Source organism: Cetorhinus maximus, unplaced genomic scaffold (genome assembly GCF_964194155.1).
Source record: "Cetorhinus maximus unplaced genomic scaffold, sCetMax3.hap1.1 HAP1_SCAFFOLD_44, whole genome shotgun sequence".
Taxonomy (NCBI): domain Eukaryota; kingdom Metazoa; phylum Chordata; class Chondrichthyes; order Lamniformes; family Cetorhinidae; genus Cetorhinus; species Cetorhinus maximus.
This window is the reverse complement of record NW_027596099.1, coordinates 2685437-2711579: the sequence shown is the minus strand read 5'-3', so window position 1 is coordinate 2711579 and position 26143 is coordinate 2685437. Positions and strand designations below refer to the sequence as shown.

General features: G+C 42.8%; 2 protein-coding genes across 2 annotated transcripts in view; both read right to left on the bottom strand.

Moving 5' to 3' along the window:
* Positions 1-460: 460 nt before the first annotated feature.
* On the bottom strand, positions 461-8367 carry LOC144672810 (scavenger receptor cysteine-rich domain-containing protein DMBT1-like). Its single transcript, XM_078534796.1, has 4 exons — positions 8059-8367; positions 5967-6281; positions 4808-5122; positions 461-923 (listed from the first exon to the last, which is right to left on the bottom strand). The coding sequence occupies exons 1-4, from the start codon at positions 8351-8353 to the stop codon at positions 910-912; spliced, it is 939 nt and encodes a 312-aa protein (XP_078390922.1). The 5' UTR covers positions 8354-8367; the 3' UTR covers positions 461-909.
* A 655-nt stretch (positions 8368-9022) lies between these two features.
* LOC144672798 (scavenger receptor cysteine-rich domain-containing protein DMBT1-like) overlaps positions 9023-26143 on the bottom strand; it is a 43554-nt gene continuing 26433 nt past the window's right edge. The window contains exons 9-17 of the mRNA XM_078534784.1: positions 24936-25250; positions 23323-23637; positions 18957-19271; positions 16864-17178; positions 15705-16019; positions 13508-13822; positions 11416-11730; positions 10257-10571; positions 9023-9033 (exon numbers count right to left, since the gene is read on the bottom strand). Of these exons, the coding sequence (XP_078390910.1) occupies positions 9023-9033; positions 10257-10571; positions 11416-11730; positions 13508-13822; positions 15705-16019; positions 16864-17178; positions 18957-19271; positions 23323-23637; positions 24936-25250 (2531 nt within the window). The remainder of the gene's footprint in view (positions 9034-10256; positions 10572-11415; positions 11731-13507; positions 13823-15704; positions 16020-16863; positions 17179-18956; positions 19272-23322; positions 23638-24935; positions 25251-26143) is intronic.

Genomic DNA, 26143 nt, shown 5'->3' with positions numbered 1-26143 from the left:
GTGGTGGGGGGTGTATTTGGGGGGAGTGTCTGTGTCTGTCACTTAGCACTTGGTCGTTTGGGGTTGTAAGCGCTACTATTATCTGCGATTTCGAAGCGATTTTAATACTTATAACATTCCCTGAGTGACTCTGCAGATGAGACGGTCGGAACCATTCAAGTTTGCAATTGAATTTCTTCTTTCCGTAGGCTCCCATCACAGGCTTATTTCCAAATGGAGGTTTGAATTTTTGAGTAATTGACAGGCAACCCTTACCTGGGCACTTCGGGCTGGTGGGGAGGGGGCAGGGAACTGTTGGCGTTATTTCCCCCGTTTAAATTTGAGGTAAACCTCGTCCCCTACCAAACCCCCCACCTCCCTTTTCTGGAGCCAGGGATTTCAAATATAAACACATATATATTTCCTTTAACAGGGCCTGATTAATAACAGCTAAAACAGTACAAATTAGAGACACAGGTTTGCATAACAGGGGCGTTTATTTGAGCAGCAGGGTAAGAAAGTGTTATCTTGGTGCTGGGTATTACAGCATCATCAGAGGCAGCAAGGTCTAAGTGCCTTGCGTCCTGCTTTCATCAATAGCATCAAACACTGTGGGTCCGGGCAGTTAGAGTGAAACAATCTTCATGGCTCACGTTGAGTCAAAAAACATTGCAGGCTGTACGTATGCAGCAAACTTCTTACAAAGCTACATGAAATGTGAAATAGCAAGCAGACAATTGAGTTTCTAAGCAGTTGATGAAAGTTAACATCCAACTTGCACAAATTATGGAATCCCAGATTTGAACTTTTTCATTTAATAAGCTGTAGTTGTTTGTCTAATATGATGAGGTGCATTCCCCATCCTTCATGGACCTCATCTGCTGCGTATCACCAGCATCCAGGCGCCTTCCTGAATCATTGGTTCAATGGTCATTTCTCAGTGGCTGTAAAACATAAACATCGGTTCATCCAAAATCAGTGCTGCTGTTTGAGTTGACGAGCTTCATTTTATCTACCACTTGTACCCTGCTGGTGGTAACAGTTTCCAGAAATAACTGAGGTAACATTCAGCCTCTGGGTGTTTATTGCGTGTTATGGCAGCGTCAACAGTTTCACCAGAGTCACCACTGATTTATGTCAGGGAGACTTATCATGGCAATTCTGTTGGATTTTATTTTTTATGTTTGTGACAGGCAGGGTTAGCTACCAAAAGAACGAAAAAAATGGTCATTGTGACATGTTACCTGCGCAGCCGGTTTATAGTGATTGGTCATCACTGACAGAATCGACCAAAGAGGAACTGGAGGCCAAATGTAAAATAAGCAGGCAGACAACATTAACGACTGGGCTAAGGAGAACACTTTTTATCGATTTAGGCAATTATGCATGGGCAATAAATGCTGGCCCAGCCAGCGAAGCCCACATCCCATGAATGAACTTTTAAAAATAGATGTTTTTTTTGTTCACATGCAGCTACCAGTTGATTGGAGCGACGTTTCAGAAGATCATCCGTACAGGAGATTTGCATTTGTGATGACACTGACTCCAGTGTGAAAATGTGTGCAATTTGGTGAGCAGATGAGGCGGTTTGTAATTGGCTCCAAGATGCTGATGACCTATTTGTTTTTGGCGGTTGACCAATGACATTCGAGGAATAGAATGGCCAATACGCCCACCAACCTTTCCACACGTGCCAGACAAAGGCAATGTGCAATCCAACACGTTTGTTTCAGGTTTTCTTGGAAAAATTGCCTTCCTGTAGCTTGCTGGAGTTTCCTTTAACATCTGTTTATGCTGTCTAACAGGTTATAATTAATTGGCAGTATGATTAGAGGCAATTTTTTTCTCCGCCCACAAAAAAGGATTGTCAAATCAGAAGGTGGGCTGGATAATTCAATATGTCACGCCACACATCCTGGCGCCCTGTTAAGTTTACCTCAATTTAGCTCATTTACTGGAGTCTCAAAACCAAACCCCATACATGGCATAGAGAGATGCAAATCACCCCAGGGCAGGTGGAATTTAAAATTCAATGAAAAAATCTGGAATTAGAAGTCTGATGATAACCAGGAAACGATTGTCGATTGTCGTAAATATTTACAAGATTCACTAATCCCCTTATGGTATGGAAAACTGTTGTCCTCATCTGGCCTCGCCTACATGTGCCTCCAGACTCTCAACCAATGTGATTGACTCTTAACCGCCTCCTTGAACAAGGTTTTGGGCAATAAATGCTGGCCTAAGCCGGAGATTCCCACATTGCATCTGGCTTTACAGGTCCACAGGTCATTGGAAGTTGCAACGCAGGTGGATAAGGTAGTCAGGAAGGCATATGGCATGCATGCCTTCATCGGCAGGGGTATTGAGTATAAAAGCTGGGAAGTCATGCTGCAGCTGTTTAGAAACTTGGTCAGGCCACTATTGGAACATTGCGTGCAATTCTGGTCGCCACATTACCAGAAGGGTATGGAGGCGTTGGAGAGGGTGTAGAGGAGGTTTTCCAGGATGCTGCCTGCTCAGGAGGTTATTAGCTATGAGGAGAGGTTGGAGAAAATAGGCTTGTTCTCACTAGAGCGACGGAGATTGAGCGGCGCCTTGATACAAGTTTACAAAATCATAAGTGGCATGGACAGAGTAGATGGTCAGAAGCTTTTTCCCAGGGTGGAAGATCAATTACTAGGGGACTTAGAGGAGAAAACTATAGAGGAGATGTGCGGGGCCAGTTTCGTTCGCAGAGGGTTAGAGTGTCTGGAATTCGCTGCCAGAGGAGGTGGTGGACGCATGCACGATAGTGGTGTTTAAGAGGCAGCTTGACAAAAACATGAATAGGATGGGAATGAAGGGATACGGACCCCGGAAAAGCAAAATGTTTTAGTTTGACAGGCAATATGATCGGCGCAGGCTAAGAGGGCCGAAGGTCCTGATGCTGTGCTGAACTTTTCTTTGTTCTTTGAATGAAATGGGAAGATGAATGTGGTTCGGGTGCGAGAAGGGAAGCCAAAACAAAGCAGTTATTTTGTGTGCTTCCAAACATTCCCCCCCACGACCACCTCCCATTCCCCCACCGCCTCCCCCCCGCCCCGCACACCGCCCCCCCTCTCCCCCACCCCCTCACCCACCACTCCCCCCCCCCGCCACGTCTCAAGCTGAGTACCAAATCTTTCCCGATGCACTGGAGACATCAGCAATGATGCAATGCTCCCCCTCAGTGAAATTGCAATGTCTGAGCCTAATCGTAAGTTCGCTCAGAGTGCATCCTTGTCAAGACCTGGAAGACAAGACGGGAAATCTGATTTGATGCTTTCCTCAATGTTTTAAAATAAAAATCGTTTTCACCTGTGCAAATGACAGAAGCTGCCTCGTCAGGCGGGCAGTTGTGCCCCTCCACCACCCCCACCCCCACCCCCCACCCCGCCCTGCCCCGTGGGTTCGCTGGACATCCGAATAATTTGAACGCATCGCCTCAGCAGTTAACATTATCCAGCCCAAAGGAGACAGGGGCTGCACCAAAATGCGCACTGGTTGGCGGGTGGGGGTGGGTGGTTGGTGGCTGAGGCTGAACTGGCGGCTCGGCAGCCCAGCTGCTGACAGACAATGTTCCCCCGTGTATGTCCCAGTCATCATCACAGACTGCCCCCCAAGCCTCATTAAAGTAACCCTCCAATCTTTCCAACGAGGTGTTTCTCCTCCACCATTCGCATTTTGGTTTCCTCTAATGGAGGATCGAACTACAATATATGTGGAAATATTCAGCAGGATTTTATCTTTATCCTTTTAACTTTTTTTCAATTCCCCGACAGGAGACTCACCATCCTGACTCGGAAATATATTGTAAGGTCAAATGCGCTTTGCCTGGTGTCTGTTTAAAGTCTACAATGTTTTCTTGCCTGGGTGACTAATAACCCGGGAGTGATTACTTTGCGCATTTGTTTAAAGTTTACTATGGTAATAATTTGTTAACGTGTTAATGTGTTTAATCTGTTATTCAATGAACATATGTTCCATTTAGTTTTATATAAATACCCCCTCGAGACTTGTGGCCTTATTCATGATTTCAGAGCCCCATCTCCTACATGCCAATTAAAAATATAGGGTTTGACTGTTATTCAAAATTCTCTCTGTCGCTTAAGTAACTCAGCCTTTACCAACTGTTGTGTTCAAACAGCGGACAACCCGACATACACCTGAAAATGCGTGGTCACATTTCCCACATCTTGGATTTGCCTGACTCGTTTTCCTCATTGTTATGTTTCTGCTACAGGAGGATATCACTTGCCCAAGCTACATCATTATAACTGTTGCTTTGTCAAACGTGAAACGTAGTTATCCCGTTCGGACGAAATGCTTTAACATGTGACTAGGCTGTGGAACTGTCAGCAATCATTTGAACCAGAGTTATATGGTGCAGGAATATTCCACATTTCATTAAATACAATAATAGGATCAATAGCCCGAGTGAACATGGATAGCGAATTGAATATTTTAAGTTTCGCGTTCGGGTTCAGAGTCAAACTCTCCTTCCATATCCCTTTCACTGAAACCCGTCTGCCCTCAACACGTACATCACATAAATTACTGAATCTCAATCGATGATTATAACAAGAGCTGAAGCGACGGTTCCAGTGTTATTAAAAATCTCAGCATCAACTGCAAGTTGCGACTGATGTAGTGACGATTTCAGCTAGAGTGCTCAGCTGGCTAATTGGGATCCGAAGCCGGAACATCACAGCAAGCAACTAATGACAAAGCATTGTGACTATGTTTAACATGATATTTCACATCAGAATTCATGCATGCTGAAAAATTGTGCAAACAAATACATTTTTACCTGAACATATGACAGATGCAGCCTCGCCAGGGCTGCAGTTGTGTTCTCCCAAGGCGTTGCCTTGACATTCTACTAGGCTGGACTCATTACCTTTGCATTTAACATTATCCAGCCAAAAGGGACCAGGAGCTGCACCAAAACGCGCACCGTGAGGGGCTGATTCGGCCGCTCCGCAGCCCAATTGCTCACATACAACTTTTGCATCAAGCATGTCCCAGTCATCATCACACACTGCTCCCCAAGTCTCATTATAATGTATCTCCACTCTTCCAGTACAGGGGTTTGGCCCATTGATCAACCGCACTGTGGCGTATTCTAAGGGAAGAGAAAATGAAAGAAAAATGTTAACTGAACAATCTATTGAATTATTCACAAATTCAGCAGGTCGGTGGTGGAGTGAATAGCTTCCGCGTCCCCCAAAAGGAAGATTCGACTTCGAGGCGCAATCCAGGACAAGAGGAAAAGGGATGGTACGTTGATAACGGGGCCTAACATCTTGTTCCTAAACCTGTTACACGTTCCATTGTGGCTGCTGCACGAGGTAAGAGATGAGCCTCACTGATAGCTCAGCCTGATGGGGGACTGGTCCAACTTGTGATGTATCTGGCTTCAGTCCAATAGACCTGCGCCAAGTAAAACATGCCATGGTATCAAAAGTAAACCAAAACTTCATCAGCCTCACCCGCCTGCAGGCGAAAAATCCCATAAACATCTGAAATTCCGCCATCCACAATTTCCCACCTCCTGCCTCTGCCTATTGTCGACTTCCTGACCATAAAAATGACTTTCCATTCTGCATCAAATCATGCCTCCATTATCCCGAGTTTTGTGATGGCTAACCGGATCAGGAGAGCATGATAATGCATCACGGGGCTCATGGGTTAAAAGAGTAACCACAGCTTTTAAGAGGGACATTCGACAGATCGGTTACGTGTCGACTGTCCACTGAGCAATGAAACAGTTCCCAATTCCCCGGTTAACCTCTCTCGCCCGCCAACTTTATTGTAAGCAGGAGCTCATGCCATTCAGCTTTGAATGTGGCGAATGGTGCACAATTGGGCATCCCTGTCATGTGTTATTTAACACTTGGTCTGGAAGCTTTTCTAAACTGATCAGAAAATAAATAAAAATAAAAAATATAGAAAGGCAATATCTTTACCTGAACATATGACGGACGCTGCCTCACCAGGGCTGCAATTATGTTCTCCGATAGAATTCGATTGACACTGTGATAATTTAAACTCTGTTCCATTGCAGTTGACTTCATCCAACCAGAAGGAACTCGTTGCAGCTCCAAAATGAGCATTTCTAGGGGCTGCTTTGGCAGTTCCACAACCTAGTTCCCTACATGCAACTTGTGCATCAAGCATGTCCCAACTATCATCGCAGACTGATCCCCAGGTGTTGTTGTAATACACTTCCACTCTGCCAGAGCAATAATCACTCCCATCCATCAGTCGGATTTTAGTTAAATCTAAAGGAAGGAAGAAAACGAAAGGTTGAGAAAATGTTCAAGCGAAATTTATTTCACCAGAATCAAAATGAAACAGTAATATTATTGTCTCCTGTGTTTTCATGTTTTCTTCTGAATCTTAATTTAGTTTTATTTGGCCTTCTCACAAGTATTGCAATGTAGGGAATCGATTTTCCTCTGAAGCAATCTTCTGCTGAGCCGCAAATTAAGAGAAAATTCATGGTTGTTGATGGAAAGTGATTCAGGAAGACCTCAGAACAAAATCTGCAACATTATCGATTCCTTTAACGAACAAGAGGACATTTGCAACAATTCGAGGCTCTGGGTATTTTCCTGTGATGTGACAGGAATTTAAAACTCAGCGTCTTGCTTGAACGAGTCACAAGTGCCTTGTGCCTACACACTGCTTGGTAAGGGATTAACTGGTTTGAAGATCGACGATATGAGAGTAAACAGATAAGGGTAAAGAGAAAGAGTGCCAGGGACTGGAGGCATCTGCTTATCATGCGGCTGTGTACTGATGAGATTAGAATCTCAGTAATGCAACGTTGACGTGACTAGTTGTGTATAAAAATAGGGTTTTCCTGTAATCGGTATTTTCATGTTTTCTTCTGATTCTTAATCTTGTTCTTTATTTTACCTGCACAAACCAAAACTGGTTCCTGCGCGAGAGGCAGAAGCAATTAATTTCTTAACAGCCTGCAATCTTAGTACTGTGTCTGCAAATGAACCAAATTGCCAGGACCCTCAGTATGAATCCGGAAGGTCATATGCGCTTTGCCTGGTACCTCTGTAAAGCCTGCGGGTTACTGGTGCCTTCGTGAAGATTTACCTGGGGGTGATTACTTTGATGGTGTGCTTAAAATCCATTAGGATGGTATTTGGTGGACATGTGTACATGTTTAACTTGTTGCAAGATTCGGAGATGTTTAGTTTAGTTCGATCTAAATAATCTCTGGAGGCTTGGTTTTCTTAATTCTGAATTCAGAGCTGCATTTCAAAAGTACCAATTGACAATATGGGTATGACAGATGTTCAAAGTTCCCTCCATGTTTGAATTATCTCAATCCTTACCAACTGCTCTGTCATAACAGCCGACAATTCTACATACCTCTGAAAATGCGCGGTCACATTTCCCACCTTCTGCCTTCGCTTGGCTCGTTTTCCTCATTGCAACGTTTCTGCTACCGGAGGACATCACTAGTCGAAGTTACATCATTATAACAGTCACGTTGTGAAAAGTGAAACTTTGATATTCCATTCGGGCAAAATGGAAATCAGGGGTGAAAACAACTACCATGATTAGCACGCCCAATGCGACTGTCAGTTGCAATGGGACTCAGTGCATCTGAATATCAGGAATGTCGTACAATGTGAAGCCAACATAATATTGGCCTAAAACCTAACCAAAAACTACGCATCATTATTTTCAAATCATGCCCAAGCATTATCTGGAGCTTGATGCTGGCTAACCGGATGAGGAGTGCTGGATGATGGATCACAGAGTCATGAATTCCTAGAATTTTATAGATATTGCAGCTAATCAGGGAAACATTCAACAGGCGAATACTTGTCGTCTTTCTGATCAGTATTAGAACCCGGTTCTATTTCCCCGACCTATCTCTCTTGACCAACAACTTTCGTTTCAGCAGGAGCCTCAGGATCCTGCTTTGAAACTAGCAAATAGTGCACAATTGCACTTCACTTTAATGTGTCACTTCAAATGAGGACTGATACGATTTCTTAACCCTCTATTAAAAAAGTGCAACATCTTTACCTGAACATATCACGGACGCTGCCTCGCCAGGGCTACAGTTATGTTCTCCGATAGAATTGGATTGGCAGTGGGATAATTTAGACTCTGTTCCATTGCAGTTGACTTCATCCAACCAGAAGAAACTCGTTGCAGCTCCAAAATGAGCATTTCCAGGGGCTGATTTGGGTGTTCCACAACCCAGTTCCATACAAGCAACTTGTGCATCAAACATGTCCCAACTATCATCGCAGACTGATCCCCAGGTGTTGTTGTAATACACTTCCACTCTACCGGAACAGGAGCCAATCCCATCCATCAAACGAATTTTAATCGAATCTATGGAAGGAAAACAGTAGTTAAAGGTAATATTCAAGCGAAATTCATTTCACCAGATTCAAAGTGAAGTCAATATATCAATGTCTCCTGTGTTTCCGTGTTTCCTTCTGAATCCTAAGTTTGTAATTTCTTTGACCTGCACAAACACATTGCAATGTAGGGAATCGAAAGTCATCTCAATGACCATTCAGCTGAACCTAAAATGAAGGTCAAGGTCATTGTCTGTGGTGGGATGGATCACAGGAAGACATCAACCTAAAATTTCGATTCCATTGCCGAACTGGTGGACTTTTGCAACACTTCGGCGTTCTTCCTAACTTCCTGAATGTGATCGGAATTTAGAAGCGCAACGTGTTGATTGACAGAGCCTCACGTGGGCCGCCATGTGTCTATGCATTGTTGGGTCTCTAAGGCGCTCAAATGTAATTCAATACTGGATATTTTTTAAACACCACATTCTTGTACCAATAGTTTTCCAAAGTCAGAATTTTCTGCTGAACAAAGGGAAGTAAGGTGGCTGCTCCACACAACCTGCTCACAGGTTGGCCTTCTGTCCGGATGGTTACTCGAGCAGTTTCAAATACTTTGTAAATATAGATTTCTGTTCTCGAATTTCACACCCCGTTGTGCCAGAGATCTACCAGGAGGCTCACGTCTCATCTGGAACAGTTCAGGCAAATTTCAGAAGGCAATCAGGAGATTGCATTTGCTTTTGATGGGCCCACATTGAGACCAGAGTAAGTGGGTCTGTGGAGATATGGCTTCGTGAATACCAGACGTTCAAAATGGTTGGCACCCAAGTTAACATCTAATCACTGAGGGATTATAAGAGCTGAAATCACGGTAAATTCCATGCGCTTGGTAAATGTCACAGTTGAAGTCATGTGCAGAAGGATGGTAACATGACCCAAGCCCTGGACAATTAGTCAATGTGGGCTTCAAAATTTTGTCTTCACAGTGACATTGTAGAATTGACATCCACTGGGCAGGGGAGCAGCAAAGAGTCTGAGGAACCAGCCTCAACACCGCATAACGGGCTTGATCGTAAAAATCTTCCATCAACACCTGCCAAATTGATTAATGACAGAAAAGCCAAACGTGCACCAGCTCCAGTCGTTTCGTGGGATTTTTGTATCAACAACCAGGCATTAAGTCATCTGGGTGGAGCCCCAACACAAGGGAAACCCTCTCTCTTCTGACTTTAAAATCTGGACCTCCCAAAATGTGATAATTTTCCTATGGCCTTCAGGCTGGAAACTAATAGATTTTTACTGTGTGAATAGAGTCATGGTGAAGGGCAGTTCCAAGACTGTACCGATGTAATGAGGGTTTCAGCTACAATGAAACCTTCGGAAAATAGAATGTTGAGGCCCGAACACTTGGTCCAGCCTGAAAAGTCCAGTAACTAAGGAGACATGATTCTGAATATGTTTAACACTGTAAGTGTTAATCATGGATTCATGTCATATTTCTTATTTGAAACCAAATGTCAGCAGAAATCTCTAGAAACACCTTGGGGGTATTTAGCGATCAACTGGATTGGAGAGTGCAGGGCAGTGAGGATGAACAAAGAAGATTAAATCCAATCAGTGCCAGGGACTGGAGACATTTGCTTATCATGTGGCTATGTAGTGACAAGAGCAGAATTTGATCAAATACTTGACTGTGACGATTTGTTTATAGAAAGGAAAGGTTTGGTGTATTCTGTGGATTTCTCTTTTAGCTAGTCTAAATCAGACACTACCTGTGTTCGCTTGAACAAATGGGTCGTTAACCCCTATCTGTGTCTCCTGTGCTCGATTCTTAGAAGGCACCACAACAACGTGGTATTTCAAATCAGAATTTATGTTTTCCTAAAACTGCGGAAACAATTCCATTTTTACCTGTACATATGACAGATGCAGCCTCGCCAGGGCTGCAGTTGTGTTCTCCCAAGGCGTTGCCTTGACATTCCACTAGGCTGGACTCGTTACCTTTGCATTTAACATTATCCAGCCAAAAGGGACCAGGAGCTGCACCAAAACGCGCGCCGTGAGGGGCTGATTCGGCCGCTCCGCAGCCCAATTGCTCACATACAACTTTTGCATCAAGCATGTCCCAGTCATCATCACACACTGCTCCCCAAGTCTCATTATAATGTATCTCCACTCTTCCAGTACAGGGGTTTGGCCCATTGATCAACCGCACTGTGGTGTATTCTAAGGGAAGAGAAAATGAAAGAAAAATGTTAACTGAACAATCTATTGAATTATTCACAAATTCAGCAGGTCGGTGGTGGAGTGAATAGCTTCCGTGTCCCCCAAAAGGAAGATTCGACTTCGAGGCGCAATCCAGGACAAGAGGAAAAGGCATGGTACGTTGATAACGGGGCCTAACATCTTGTTCCTAAACCTGTTACACGTTCCATTGTGGCTGCTGCACGAGGTAAGAGATGAGCCTCACTGATAGCTCAGCCTGATGGGGGACTGGTCCAACTTGTGATGTATCTGGCTTCAGTCCAATAGACCTGCGCCAAGTAAAACATGCCATGGAATCAAAAGTAAATCAAAACTTCATCAGCCTCACCCGCCTGCAGGCGAAAAATCCCATAAACATCTGAAATTCCGCCATACACAATTTCCTACCTCCTGCCTCTGCCTATTGTTGACTTCCTGACCATAAAAATGACTTTCAATTCTGCATCAAGTCATGCCCCTATTGTCCCGAGTTTTGTGCTGACTAACCGGATCAGGAGAGCTTGATAATGCATCACGGGGCTCATGGGTTAAAAGAGTAACCACAGCTTTAAAGAGAGACATTCGACAGATCGGTTACGTGTCGACTGTCCGCTGAGCAATGAAACAGTTCCCAATTCCCCGGTTAACCTCTCTCGCCCGCCAACTTTATTGTAAGCAGGAGCTCATGCCATTCAGCTTTGAATGTGGCGAATGGTGCACAATTGGGCTTCCCTGTCATGTGTTATTTAACACTTGGTCTGGAAGCTTTTCTAAACTGATCAGAAAATAAATAAAAATAAAAAACATAGAAAGGCAATATCTTTACCTGAACATAAGACGGACGCTGCCTCACCAGGGCTGCAATTGTGTTCTCCGATAGAATTCGATTGACACTGGGATAATTTAAACTCTGTTCCATTGCAGTTGACTTCATCCAACCAGAAGGAACTCGTTGCAGCTCCAAAATGACCATTTCCAGGGGCTGCTTTGGCAGTTCCACAACCTAGTTCCCTACATGCAACTTGTGCATCAAGCATGTCCCAACTATCATCGCAGACTGATCCCCAGGTGTTGTTGTAATACACTTCCACTCTGCCAGAGCAATAATCACTCCCATCCATCAGTCGGATTTTAGTTAAATCTAAAGGAAGGAAGAAAACGAAAGGTTGAGAAAATGTTCAAGCGAAATTTATTTCACCAGAATCAAAATGAAACAGTAATATTATTGTCTCCTGTGTTTTCATGTTTTCTTCTGAATCTTAATTTAGTTTTATTTGGCCTTCTCACAAGTATTGCAATGTAGGGAATCGATTTTCCTCTGAAGCAATCTTCTGCTGAGCCGCAAATTAAGAGAAAATTCATGGTTGTTGATGGAAAGTGATTCAGGAAGACCTCAGAACAAAATCTGCAACATTATCGATTCCTTTAACGAACAAGAGGACATTTGCAACAATTCGAGGCTCTGGGTATTTTCCTGTGATGTGACAGGAATTTAAAACTCAGCGTCTTGCTTGAACGAGTCACAAGTGCCTTGTGCCTACACACTGCTTGGTAAGGGATTAACTGGTTTGAAGATCGACGATATGAGGGTAAACAGATAAGGGTAAAGAGAAAGAGTGCCAGGGACTGGAGGCATCTGCTTATCATGCGGCTGTGTACTGATGAGATTAGAATCTCAGTAATGCAACGTTGACGTGACTAGTTGTGTATAAAAATAGGGTTTTCCTGTAATCGGTATTTTCATGTTTTCTTCTGATTCTTAATCTTGTTCTTTATTTTACCTGCACAAACCAAAACTGGTTCCTGCGCGAGAGGCAGAAGCAATTAATTTCTTAACAGCCTGCAATCTTAGTACTGTGTCTGCAAATGAACCAAATTGCCAGGACCCTCAGTATGAATCCGGAAGGTCATATGAGCTTTGCCTGGTACCTCTGTAAAGCCTGCGGGTTACTGGTGCCTTCCTGAAGATTTACCTGAGGGTGATTACTTTGATGGTGTGCTTAAAAGCCATTAGGATGGTATTTAGTGGACATGTGTATATGTTTAATTTGTTGCAAGATTAGGAGATGTTTAGTTTAGTTCGATCTAAATAATCTCTGGAGGCTTGGTTTCCTTAATCCTGAATTCAGAGCTGCATTTCAAAAGTACCAATTGACAATATGGGTATGACAGATGTTCAAAGTTCCCTCCATGTTTGAATTATCTCAATCCTTACCAACTGCTCTGTCATAACAGCCGACAATTCTACATACCTCTGAAAATGCGCGGTCACATTTCCCACCTCCTGCCTTCGCTTGGCTCGTTATCCTCATTGCAACGTTTCTGCTACTGGAGGACATCACTAGTCGAAGTTACATCATTATAACAGTCACGTTGTGAAAAGTGAAACTTAGATATTCCGTTCGGGCAAAATGGAAATCAGGGGTGAAAACAACTACCATGATTAGCACGCCCAATGCGACTGTCAGTTGCAATGGGACTCAGTGCATCTGAATATCGGGAATGTCGTACAACGTGAAGCCAACATAATATTGGCCTAAAACCTAACCAAAAACTACTCATCATTGTTTTCATATCATGCCCAAGCATTATCTGGAGCTTGATGCTGGCTAACCGGATGAGGAGTGCTGGATGATGGATCACAGAGTCATGAATTCCTAGAATTTTATAGATATTGCAGCTAATCAGGGAAACATTCAACAGGCGAATACTTGTCGTCTCTCTGATGAGTATTTGAACCCGGTTCAATTTCCCCGACCTATCTCTCTTGACCAACAACTTTCGTTTCAGCAGCAGCCACACGATCCTGCTTTGAAACTAGCAAATAGTGCACAATTGCACTTCACTTTAATGTGTCATTTCAAATGAGGACTGATACGATTTCTTAACCCTCTATTAAAAAAGTGCAACATCTTTACCTGAACATATCACGGACGCTGCCTCGCCAGGGCTACAGTTATGTTTTCCGATAGAATTGGATTGGCACTGGAATAATTTAGACTCTGTTCCATTGCAGTTGACTTCATCCAACCAGAAGAAACTCGTTGCAGCTCCAAAATGAGCATTTCCAGGGGCTGATTTGGGTGTTCCACAACCCAGTTCCATACAAGCAACTTGTGCATCAAACATGTCCCAACTATCATCGCAGACTGATCCCCAGGTGTTGTTGTAATACACTTCCACTCTGCCGGAACAGGAGCCAAGCCCATCCATCAAACGAATTTTAATCGAATCTACGGAAGGAAAACAGTAGTTAAAGGTAATATTCAAGCGAAATTCATTTCACCAGATTCAAAGTGAAGTCAATATATCAATGTCTCCTGTGTTTCCGTGTTTCCTTCTGAATCCTAAGTTTGTAATTTCTTTGACCTGCACAAAAACATTGCAATGTTTGGAATCTAAAGTCATCTCAATGACCATTCAGCTGAACCTAAAATGAAGGTCAAGGTCATTGTCTGTGGTGGGATGGATCGCAGGAAGACATCAGCCCAAAATATCGATTCCATTGCCGAACAGGTGGACATTTGCAATACTAGGCGTTCTTCCTAACCTCCTGAATGTCATCGGAATTTAGAAGCGCAACGTGTTGATTGACAGAGCCACACGTGGGCCGCCATGTGTCTATGCATTGTTGGGTCTCTACGGAGCTCAAATGTAATTCAATACTGGATATTTTTTAGACACCACATTCTTTTTCCAATAGTTTTCCAAAGTCAAAATTTTCTGCTGAACAAAGGGAAGTAAGGTGTCTGCTCCACACAACCTGCTCACGGGTTGGCCTTCTGTCCGGATGTTTACTCGAGCAGTTTCAAATACTTTGTAAATATAGATTTCTGTTCTCGAATTTCACACCCCGTTGTGCCAGAGATCTACCAGGAGGCTCACATCTCATCTGGAATAGTTCAGCAAAATTTCAGAAGGCAATCAGGAGATTGCATTTGCTTTTGATGGGCCCACATTGATACCAGAGTCAGTGGGTCTGTGGAGATATGGCTTCGTGAATACCAGACGCTCAAAATGGTTGGCACCCAAGTTAACATCTAATCACTGAGGGATTATCAGAGCTGAAATCAAAGTAAATTCAATGTGCTTGATAAATGTCACAGTTGTAGTCATGTGCAGAAGGATGGTAACATGACCCAAGCCCTGGACAATTAGTCAATGTGGTCTTCAACATTTTGTCTTCATAGTGACATTGTAGAATTGACATCCACTGGGCAGTGGAGCAGCAAAGAGTCTGAGGAACGAGCCTCAAAACCGCATACCGGGCTTGATCGTAAAAATCTTCCATCAACACCTGCCAAATTGATTAATGACAGAAAAGCCAAACATGCACCAGCTCCAGTCGTTTCGTGGGATTTTTGTCTCATCAACCAGTCATTAAGTCATCTGGGTGGAGCTCCAACACAAGGGAAAACCTCTCTCTTCTGACTTTAAAATCTGGACCTCCCAAAATATGATAATTTTCCTATGGCCTTCAGGCTGGAAACTAATGGATTTTTACTGTGTGAATAGAGTCACGGTCAAGGGCAGTTCCAAGACTGTACCGATGTAATGAGGGTTTCAGCTACAATGAAACCTTCGGAAAATAGAATGTTGAGGCCCGAACACTTGGTCCAGCCTTTAAAGCCCAGTAACTAAGGAGACATGATTCTGAATATGTTTAACACTGTAAGTGTTAATCATGGATTTATATCATATTTCTTATTTGAAACCAAATGTCAGCAGAAATCACTAGAAAGACCTTTTGGGTATTTAGCGATCAACTGGATTGGAGAGTGCAGGGCAGTGAGGATGAACAAAGAAGATTAAAGCCAATCAGTGCCAGGGACTGGAGACATTTGCTTATCATGTGGCTATGTAGTGACAAGAGCAGAATTTGATCAAATGTTTGGCAGTGATGATTTGTTTATAGAAAGGAAAGGTTTGGTGTATTCTGTGGATTTCTTTTTTAGCTAGTCTAGAGCAGACACTACCTGTGTTCGCTTGAACAAATGGGTCGTTAACCCCTGTCTGTGTCTCCTGTGCTCGATTCTTAGAAGGCACCACAACAACGTGATATTTCAAATCAGAATTTATGTTTTCCTAAAACTGCGGAAACAAATCCATTTTTACCTGAACATATGACAGATGCAGCCTCGCCAGGGCTGCAGTTGTGTTCTCCAAAGGCGTTGCCTTGACATTCCACTAGGCTGGACTCATGACCTTTGCATTTAACATTATCCAGCCAAAAGGGACCAGGAGCTGCACCAAAATGCGCACCGTGAGGAGCTGATTCGGCCGCTCCGCAGCCCAATTGCTCACATACAACTTTTGCATCAAGCATGTCCCAGTCATCATCACACACTGCTCCCCAAGTCTCATTATAATGTATCTCCACTCTTCCAGTACAGGGGTTTGGCCCATTGATCAACCGCACTGTGGCGTATTCTAAGGGGAGAGAAAATGAAAGAAAAATGTTAACTGAACAATCTATTGAATTATTCACAAATTCAGCAGGTCGGTGGTGGAGTGAATAGCTTCCGTGTCCCCCAAAAGGAAGATTCGACTTCGAGGCGCAATCCAGGACAAGAGGAAAAGGGATGGTACGTTGATAACGGGGCCTAACATTTTGTTCCTAAACCTGTTACACTTTCCATTGTGGCTGCTGCACGAGTTAAGAGATGAGCCTCACTGATGGCTCAGCCCGATGGGGGATTGCTCCAACTTGTGATGTATCTGGCTTCAGACCAATAGACCTGCGCCAAGTAAAACATGCCATGGTATCAAAAGTAAACCAAAACTTCATCAGCCTCACTCGCCTGCAGGCGAAAAATCCCATAAACATCTGAAATTCCGCCATACACAATTTCCCACCTCCTGCCACTTCCTATTGTTGACTTCCAGACCGTAAAAATGACTTTCCATTCTGCATCAAATCATGCCCCCATTAACCCGAGTCTTGTGCTGACTAACCGGATCAGGAGAGCTTGATAGTGCATCACGGAGCTCATGGGTTAAAAGAGTAACCACAGCTTTTAAGAGAGACATTCGACAGATCGGTTACGTGTCGACTGTCCGCTGAGCAATGAAACATTTCCCAATTCCCCGGTTAACCTCCCTCGCCCGCCAACTTTATTGTAAGCAGGAGCTCATGCCATTCAGCTTTGAATGTGGCGAATGGTGCACAATTGGGCATCCCTGTAATGTGTTATTTAACACTTGGTCTGGCAGCTTTTCTAAATTGATCAGAAAATAAATAAAAATAAAAAATATAGAAAGGCAATATCTTTACCTGAACATATGACGGACGCTGCCTCACCAGGGCTGCAATTATGTTCTCCGATAGAATTCGATTGACACTGGGATAATTTAAACTCTGTTCCATTGCAGTTGACTTCATCCAACCAGAAGGAACTCGTTGCAGCTCCAAAATGACCATTTCCAGGGGCTGCTTTGGCAGTTCCACAACCTAGTTCCTTACATGCAACTTGTGTATCAAGCATGTCCCAACTATCATCGCAGACTGATCCCCAGATGTTGTTGTAATACACTTCCACTCTGCCAGAGCAATAATCACTCCCATCCATCAGTCGGATTTTAGTTAAATCTAAAGGAAGGAAGAAAACGAAAGGTTGAGAAAATGTTCAAGCGAAATTTATTTCACCAGAATCAAAATGAAACAGTAATATTATTGTCTCCTGTGTTTTCATGTTTTCTTCTGAATCTTAATTTAGTTTTATTTGGCCTTCTCACAAGTATTGCAATGTAGGGAATCGATTTTCCTCTGAAGCAATCTTCTGCTGAGCCGCAAATTAAGAGAAAATTCATGGTTGTTGATGGAAAGTGAGTCAGGAAGACCTCAGAACAAAATCTGCAACATTATCGATTCCTTTAACGAACAAGAGGACATTTGCAACAATTCGAGGCTCTGGGTATTTTCCTGTGATGTGACAGGAATTTAAAACTCAGCGTCTTGTTTGAAAGAGTCACAAGTGCCTTGTGCCTACATGCTGCTGGGTAAGGTATTAACTGGTTTGAACATCGACGATATGAGGTTAAACATGTAAGGGTAAAGAGAAAGAGTGCCAGGGACTGGAGGCATCTGATTATCATGCAGCTGTGTAATGATGAGATTAGAATCTCAGTAATGCAACGTTGATGTGTCTAGTTGTGTATAAAAACATGGTTTTCCTGTAATCGGTATTTTCATGTTTTCTTCTGATTCTTAATCTTGTTTTTTATTTTACCTGCACAAACCGAAATTGTTTCCTGCGCGAGAGGCAGAAGCAATTATTTTCTTAACAGCCTGCAGTCTTAGTACTGTCTCTGCAAATGTACCAAATTGCCAGGACCCTCAGTTTGAATCCGGGAAGTCAAATGCGCTTTGCCTGGTACCTCTGTAAAGCCTGCGGGTTACTGGTGCCTTCCTGAAGATTTACCTGAGGGTGATTAATTTGATGGCGTGTTTAAAAGCCATTAGGATGTTATTTGGTGGACATGTGTATATGTTTAATTTGTTGCAAGATTAGGAGATGTTTAGTTTAGTTCGATCTAAAGAATCTCTGGACGCTTGGTTTCCTTAATCCTGAATTCAGAGCTGCATTTCAAAAGTACCAATTGACAATATAGGCTATGACAGATGTACAAAGTTCCCTCCATGTTTGAATTATCTCAATCCTTACCAACGGCTCTGTCATAACAGCGGACAATTCTACATACCTCTGAAAATGCGCGGTCACATTTCCCATCTCCTGCCTTCGCTTGGCTCGTTTTCTTCTTTGCAACATTTCTGCTACTGGAGGACATCACGAGTCGAAGTTACATCATTATAACAGTCACTTTGTGAAAAGTGAAACTTTGATATTCCGTTCGGGCAAAATGGAAATCAGGGGTGAAAACAACTACCATGATTAGCACGCCCAATGCGACTGTCAGTTGCAATGGGACTCAGTGCATCTGAATATCGGGAATGTCGTACAACGTGAAGCCAACATAATATTGGCCTAAAACCTAACCAAAAACTACTCATCATTATTTTCAAATCATGCCCTAGCATTATCTGGAGCTTGATGCTGGCTAACCGGATAAGGAGTGCTGGATGATGGATCACAGAGTCATGAATTCCTAGAATTTTGTAGATATTGCAGCTAATCAGGGAAACATTCAACAGGCGAATACGTGTCGTCTCTCTGATGAGTATTAGAACCCGGTTCTATTTCCCCGACCTATCTCTCTTGACCAACAACTTTCGTTTCAGCAGGAGCCTCAGGATCCTGCTTTGAAACTAGCAAATAGTGCACAATTGCACTTCACTTTAATGTGTTATTTCAAATGAGGACTGATACGATTTCTTAACCCTCTATTAAAAAAGTGCAACATCTTTACCTGAACATATCACGGACGCTGCCTCGCCAGGGCTACAGTTATGTTCTCCGATAGAATTGGATTGGCAGTGGGCTAATTTAGACTCTGTTCCATTGCAGTTGACTTCATCCAACCAGAAGAAACTCGTTGCAGCTCCAAAATGAGCATTTCCAGTGGCTGATTTGGGTGTTCCACAACCCAGTTCCGTACAAGCAACTTGTGCATCAAACATGTCCCAACTATCATCGCAGACTGATCCCCAGGTGTTGTTGTAATACACTTCCACTCTACCGGAACAGGAGCCAAGCCCATCCATCAAACGAATTTTAATCGAATCTATGGAAGGAAAACAGTAGTTAAAGATAATATTCAAGCGAAATTCATTTCACCAGATTCAAAGTGAAGTCAATATATCAATGTCTCCTGTGTTTCCATGCTTCCTTCAGAATCCTAAGTTTGTAATTTCTTTGACCTGCACAAAAACATTGCAATGTAGGGAATCGAAAGTCATCTCAATGACCATTCAGCTGAACCTAAAATGAAGGTCAAGGTCATTGTCTGTGGTGGGATGGATCACAGGAAGACGTCAGCCCAAAATTTCGATTCCAAAAACCGAACAGGTGGACATTTGCAACAATTTCGGTGTTCTTCCTAACCTCCTGAATGTGATCGGAATCTAGAAGTGCAACCTGTTGATTGGCAGAGCCACACGTGGGCCGCCATATGTCTGTGCATTGTTGGGTGTCTAAGGCGCTCAAATGAAATTCAAGACTGGATATTTTTTTCAACACCTCATTCTTGTTGCAATTGTTTTCCAAAGTCAAAATTTTCTGCTGAACAAAGGGAAGTAAGGTGGCTGCTCCACACAACCTGCTCACAGGTTGGCCTTCTGTCCGGATGGTTACTCCAGCAGTTTCAAATACTTTGTAAATATAGATTTCTGTTCTCTAATTTCACACCCCGTTGTGCCAGAGATCTACCAGGAGATTCACGTCTCATCTGGAACAGTTCAGGCAAATTTCAGAAGGCAATCAGGAGATTGCATTTGCTTTTGATGGGCCCACATTGATATCAGAGTCAGTGGGTCTGTGGAGATATGGCTTCGTAAATACCAGACGCTCAAAATGGTTGTCACCCAAGTTAAAATCTAATCACTGAGGGATTATCAGAGCTGAAATCAAAGTAAATTCCATGCGCTTGTAAAATGTCACAATTGAAGTCATTGTGGAGAAGCACGGTCACATGACCCAAGCCCTGGACAATTGGTCAATGTGGTCTTCCAAATTTTGTCTTCACAGAGGCATTGTAGAATTGACATCCACTGGGCAGGGGAGCAGAAAAGAGTCTGAGGAACCAGCCTCAACACCGCAAAACGGGCTTGATCGTAAAATTCTTTCATGAACACCTGACAAATTGATTAATGACAGAAAAGCCAAACGTCCACCAGCTCCAGTCGTTTCGTGGGTTTTTTATATCAAGAACCAGGCAGTAAGTCATCTGGGTGGAGCCCCAACACAAGGGAAACCCTCTCTCTTCTGACTTTGAAATCTGGAATGCCCAAAATGTTATAATTTTCCTATGGCCTTCAGGCTGCAAAATACTGGATTTTTACTACGTGAATAGAGTCACGGTCAAGGGCAGTTCCAAGCCTGTACCGATGTAATGAGAGTTTCAGCTACAATGAAGCCTTCGGAAAATAGAATGTTGAGGCCCGAACACTTGGTCCAGTCTGCAAAGTCCAGTAACTAAGGAGACATGATTCTGAATATGTTTAACACTGTAAGTGTTAATCATGGATTTATATCATATTTCTTATTTGAAACCAAATGTCAGCAGAAATCACTAGAAAGACCTTTTGGGTATTTAGCGATCAACTGGATTGGAGAGTGCAGGGCAGTGAGGATGAACAAAGAAGATTAAAGCCAATCAGTGCCAGGGACTGGAGACATTTGCTTATCATGTGGCTATGTAGTGACAAGAGCAGAATTTGATCAAATGTTTGGCAGTGATGATTTGTTTATAGAAAGGAAAGGTTTGGTGTATTCTGTGGATTTCTTTTTTAGCTAGTCTAGAGCAGACACTACCTGTGTTCGCTTGAACAAATGGGTCGTTAACCCCTGTCTGTCTCTCCTGTGCTCGATTCTTAGGAGGCACCAAAACAACATGATATTTCAAATCGGAATTTATGTTTTCCTAAAACTGTGGAAACAAATGAATTTTGATCTGAACATATGATAGACGCTGTCTCGCCAGGGCTGCAGTTGTGTTCTCTCAAGGTCTTGGCTTGACATTACGGTTGGCTCGACTCATTACTTTTGCAGTTAACATTGTCCAGCCAAAAGGGACCAGGAGTTGCACCAAAAAGTGCACCGCCAGGGACTGATTTGACCGCTTCACAGCCCAATTCCTGATATACAACCTTTGCATCAAGCACATCCCAGTCATCATCACTTTCTGCTCCCCAAGTCTAATTATAATATATCTCCAATCTTCCAGAACAGGAGTTTGGCCCATTGATCAACCACACTGGGATCTCATCTACAGGAGGGAAGGCTGAAAGGAAGAAGATGACTTAACAATCTATTGAAATACTCATAAGCTCAGCAGTCAGTCGCGTCGGTGTAGCTGAGAAGAAATGTCCGGCTTACAATTGAAATCCAGGACCAGAGGAAAAGCGATATTACATTCCTAACTGGGTCTAGCATATTCATTCTAATCATGTCAAACAAAGCAAAACGGCTTCTGTAAGCGTTAAGAGACGAGAGCCCCAATAATAGCTCTGGCCAATGGGGAGTGGGTCTATCCTCTAGCGTATCTGGCTTCCGGCGGTTGACCTGCTACAAGTAAAACAAGCCTTGTCGTCAGATGGAAACGATTATTTCACCAGGCTTTGCCGCTCCAGGTGTGTGTCACGAAGAGAGATTAATATTTATAATGATTTTGGGAATTTTTAAAAATTGAACTTGAAGTACTGTCCGCGCCTATGTGTCTTTGTGTGTGGCTTAATGAGTTTGAAGCCAGCTAGTCTGCCTTCTTTGATGTATATTCGTTTGATATGTTAATTAAATATACTTAAGGATAGAAAGTAAATATTACCTTCGCATCTGCATTGAAAATAATGGGGAAAATGTTACACCTAGCTAGGAGAGACACAGCAACGTGATTATATTACTAACGAAATTGATGGAATGAAATGATTATTGTTAGGGGTGGTAACATTTAAAACCAACAACAAAATCAATGGAACAGTTAGATTCAAAGGGAATGCGAATTGTAAACCGAAATGAGTTTGTGTGTGTGAGGGAGAAGCAGTTAAGGTCTCAGCAGCCTGTAAGCCCAGGACTGTGTCTACAAAGGAACCAAATCATGTTCAATTCGTAAGGTCAAATGTGCTTTGCCTGGTTAATGTCTAACGGCTTGGTGAATATTTACCTGGATGTGATCAATTTGCGGATTTGTTGAAAAGCTATTAGTGTAGTATTTGGTAGACTTGTGTATGTGTTTGCTTGATTGTTAAAATAGGAGATGTTAAAATTAGTTTTAAATCAATTCACTCTCGAGACTTGATCTCCCTGTTCCTGTATTCAGAGCTGCTCCTCAAACAGGTCAACTGAAAATATTGGCTATGACAGTTCTTCAAGTTCCGCTCCGTGATATAAGTAACTCAGCCTTTACCAACTGCTCTGTAATAACAGTGGAGAATCCCACATTTGGCTGAAACTGCGGGGTCAAATCTACCACCACCTGCTTTAACATAACTCATTTTTATCGTTGCTACGTTTCAGCTACAAGAGGACATGACTAGCTGATGTTACATCATTATAACAGTAGCTCTGTGCAACGGGGTGCTAAGACCCTCCCTTCGGGCGATATTTTGAGCCTTGCCTAAATGCGGCAGCCGTTTTTCCCGCCCCCAGGACGATACACAGTTGCAAAGGGCATTTGTGCATCTGAATGTCGATTAAGTAGTACGCAGTAAGTCGTATAATCTGAGGTCAACGCAATATTGGCTATTTAATTACTCCTAAAGTGACGTTTCGTTCTGTTTCAAGGCATATCCCCTTTAGCGGGGGTTTTGCGCCAACTAACAGGATCACGAGTGCTGGATGATGCATAGCAGCGACAAGGATTCATAGAGTTATAGATTCATGACAGCTAATAAGAAGGGCATTGCACGGATCAGTGCCGTGTCGACTCTCTGTTGAGCATTAGGACCCGTCCCATTTTGCTCGAGACAAGCAACTTTACTTTCAGCAGGAGCTCATGCTATTCTGCATTGAGGCGAGCTAATGGTGCACAATTGTGCTTCACTCACATGTGTTATTTCAAATTAGGACTGACATCTTTGTTACACTTCTATCAAAATAAAGAAATGCATGATCTTTACCTGAACATATAACGGATGCTGCCTCGCCAGGGCTGCAGTTATGTTCTCCGAGAGACTTGGATTGACAGTGGAATATATTAGACTCTGTTCCATTGCATTTGACATCATCCAACCAGAATGGACTCGTTGCAGCTCCAAAATGAACATTTCCAGGGGCAGATTTGGCGAGTCCGCAACCCACTTCCTTACAAACAACTTGTGCATCAAGCATGTCCCATCTATCATCACAGACTGATCCCCAGGTGTTGTTATAATACACTTCCACTCTGCCGGAGCAAGAATCAATCCCATCTATCAATCGAATTTTAATCAATTCTAAAGTGAGCAACAAAACAGAAGGTTTTGAAAATCTTCGTGCGAAAGCTACTTCACCAGAAACAAAGTGACACAAAAATATTATTTTTTCCTGTGTTTTCATGTATTCTTCTCAATGATAAAGTTTATTTTTTGGCCTGCACAAACCGAAATGAGTTTCAGCGTGAGAGGGAGAATCAATTAATTTCTACCCAGCCTGTAAGCCTAGGACTGTTTCTGCGAAGGTACCAAATTGCAAGGAGTCTCATTTTGAATTCGGAAGTTCAAACGTGCTTTGCCTGCTGTCTATTTAAGATCTATGGGTTGGGTTACTGTTGCTTTTGTAAAGATTTGCCTGGGAGTGATTAATTAGCGGATTTGTTTAACAGTGATTATACTCATAATTGTAGACATGAACACATGTTTAATTTGTTGTTAAATTACGAAATGTAAAATTTGGTTTGATCTAAATAATCTCTGCAGGCTTGGTGGTCTTATTCCTGAATTCAGAGCTGCATCACAAACTTACCAATTTAAAACATAGGTTATGATAGTTTTTCAAAATTCATTCTGTGTTTTAAACAACACAACAATTACCAACTGCTGTGTCATAACAGCGGGCAATCCACATGCAGCTGAAAATGCGGGGTGAAATGTCGCAGATCCTGCCTTCACAAGCCTTGTTTTCCTCATTGCTAAGTTGCTGCATCACGAGGATATCACTTTCGGAGGTTACTCCTTGATACCAGTTGCTCTATGCAATGTGAAAGTTAGATGTTCCATTTGAGCGAAATGGAAATCAGGCGTGCATTAATCTGCCGGTGTTAGCGCGCCCAGTACGATATTCAGTTTCGATGGGCCTCAGTGCATCTAAATATCGGGTAAATCGTTATCGGGGAAGTCGTATAACGTGAGGACAACATAATATTGGCGAATCAGTTCCCCCTTAATGTGCATTTTTATTTGTATTCAATTCATGTCCATGCATTTTCTGGAGGTTTGTGCTGACTAACCCGATCACGAGTGCAGGATGCGGCATCGCAAAGTCATAGATTCATGGAGTTATAGAGTCAGTACAGCTCATAAGAAGTTTTTTCGGCAGATCGATCCCGTGTCGAGTCTGCGGTTAGTGTTAAAACCGATCCCATTTCCCCGATTTATCTCCCAGGACCACCAAGTTTAGTTTCAGCATGCGTTCACGCGATTCCGCTTTGACACTAGTTAATGGTGCACAATTGTGCTTATCTTTAATGCGTTAATTCAAATCTGTTCTGGTACGTTTTTTAAACCGCTACTAAAAATAAAGGCAAAATCTTCACCTGAACACACAACTGACGCTGCCTCGCCAGGGCTGCAGTTATGCTCTCCGATAAAATTGGATTGGCACTGGGATAATTTAGACTCTAGTCCATTGCAGTTGACATCATCCAACCAGAAGGAACTTGTTGCATCTCCAAAATGAGCATTTCCCGGGATTGATTTCGCGGGTCCGCACCCCAGTTCCTTACAAGCAACTTGTGCATCAAGCATGTCCCAACTATCATCACAGACTGATCCCCAGGTGTTGTTGTAATACACTTCCACTCTGCCCGAACAGGAACCGATCCCATCCATCAATCGAATATTAAGCATTTCTAAAGGTAGGAAGAAAACAGAGGGTTGAGAAACTCTTCAAACCACATTTACATCACCAGAAACAAAGTTAAAGCAAAAATATTATTTTCTCCTGTGTTTTCATGTATTTTTCTGAATCTTAAAGATGTTATTTATGGACTGCACCAAACCATTGCACTGTAGGGAATCCATGTACATCTAAATGAGTCCTCTGCTGTTTCTATAATGAGGATCAAAGTCATAGCCTGTGATGGCAATTATTGCAGGAAGGCTATTTCGCAGAATATGCACAAACATCTATTCCTTTACCGAACGGGAGGACATTGCGAAAAAAAAATCGAGGTTCCGGTTCAATTTCCTGAGATGTGATAGGAATGGAAGAACTCAACGTGTTGGTTGACATAACCACAACTGAGAACGCTTGTGCCTACGCACTGTTCGGTTCCAAAGGCGTTGAACTGAAACTCAACAATGGGTATTATTAAAATGAATAAACTTCATTCTTTTGTCAAATGGCTTTTAAACAGAATAATTTCTGCTCAACAAAGGAAGGTAAGGCTCCATACCACATGATCACAGGTTGGCCTTCTGTCTGGAATGCAACTCCAGCAGTTTTAAGGACATATGAGTGTAGAATTCTGTTCAGGAATTTTACACCCCGTTATGACCAGAGAACAACTAAGAGACTTACATCAGACCTGGGACATTTCAGGCAAATTTTAAAAGGAGTTAAGGAGATTTAATTTTCCTTTGATGAGCCATCATTCATAACTGGTTAAGAGGACCTGCTGAGACTATGGCTTCATAAATACCTGACCCTCAGAATAATTGCCACACCTGTTAATAAAAAATAACAGAGGAACGTTCAGAGCTGAAACCTAAATCAACTCCAAACTCGTCATAAATGCCACAT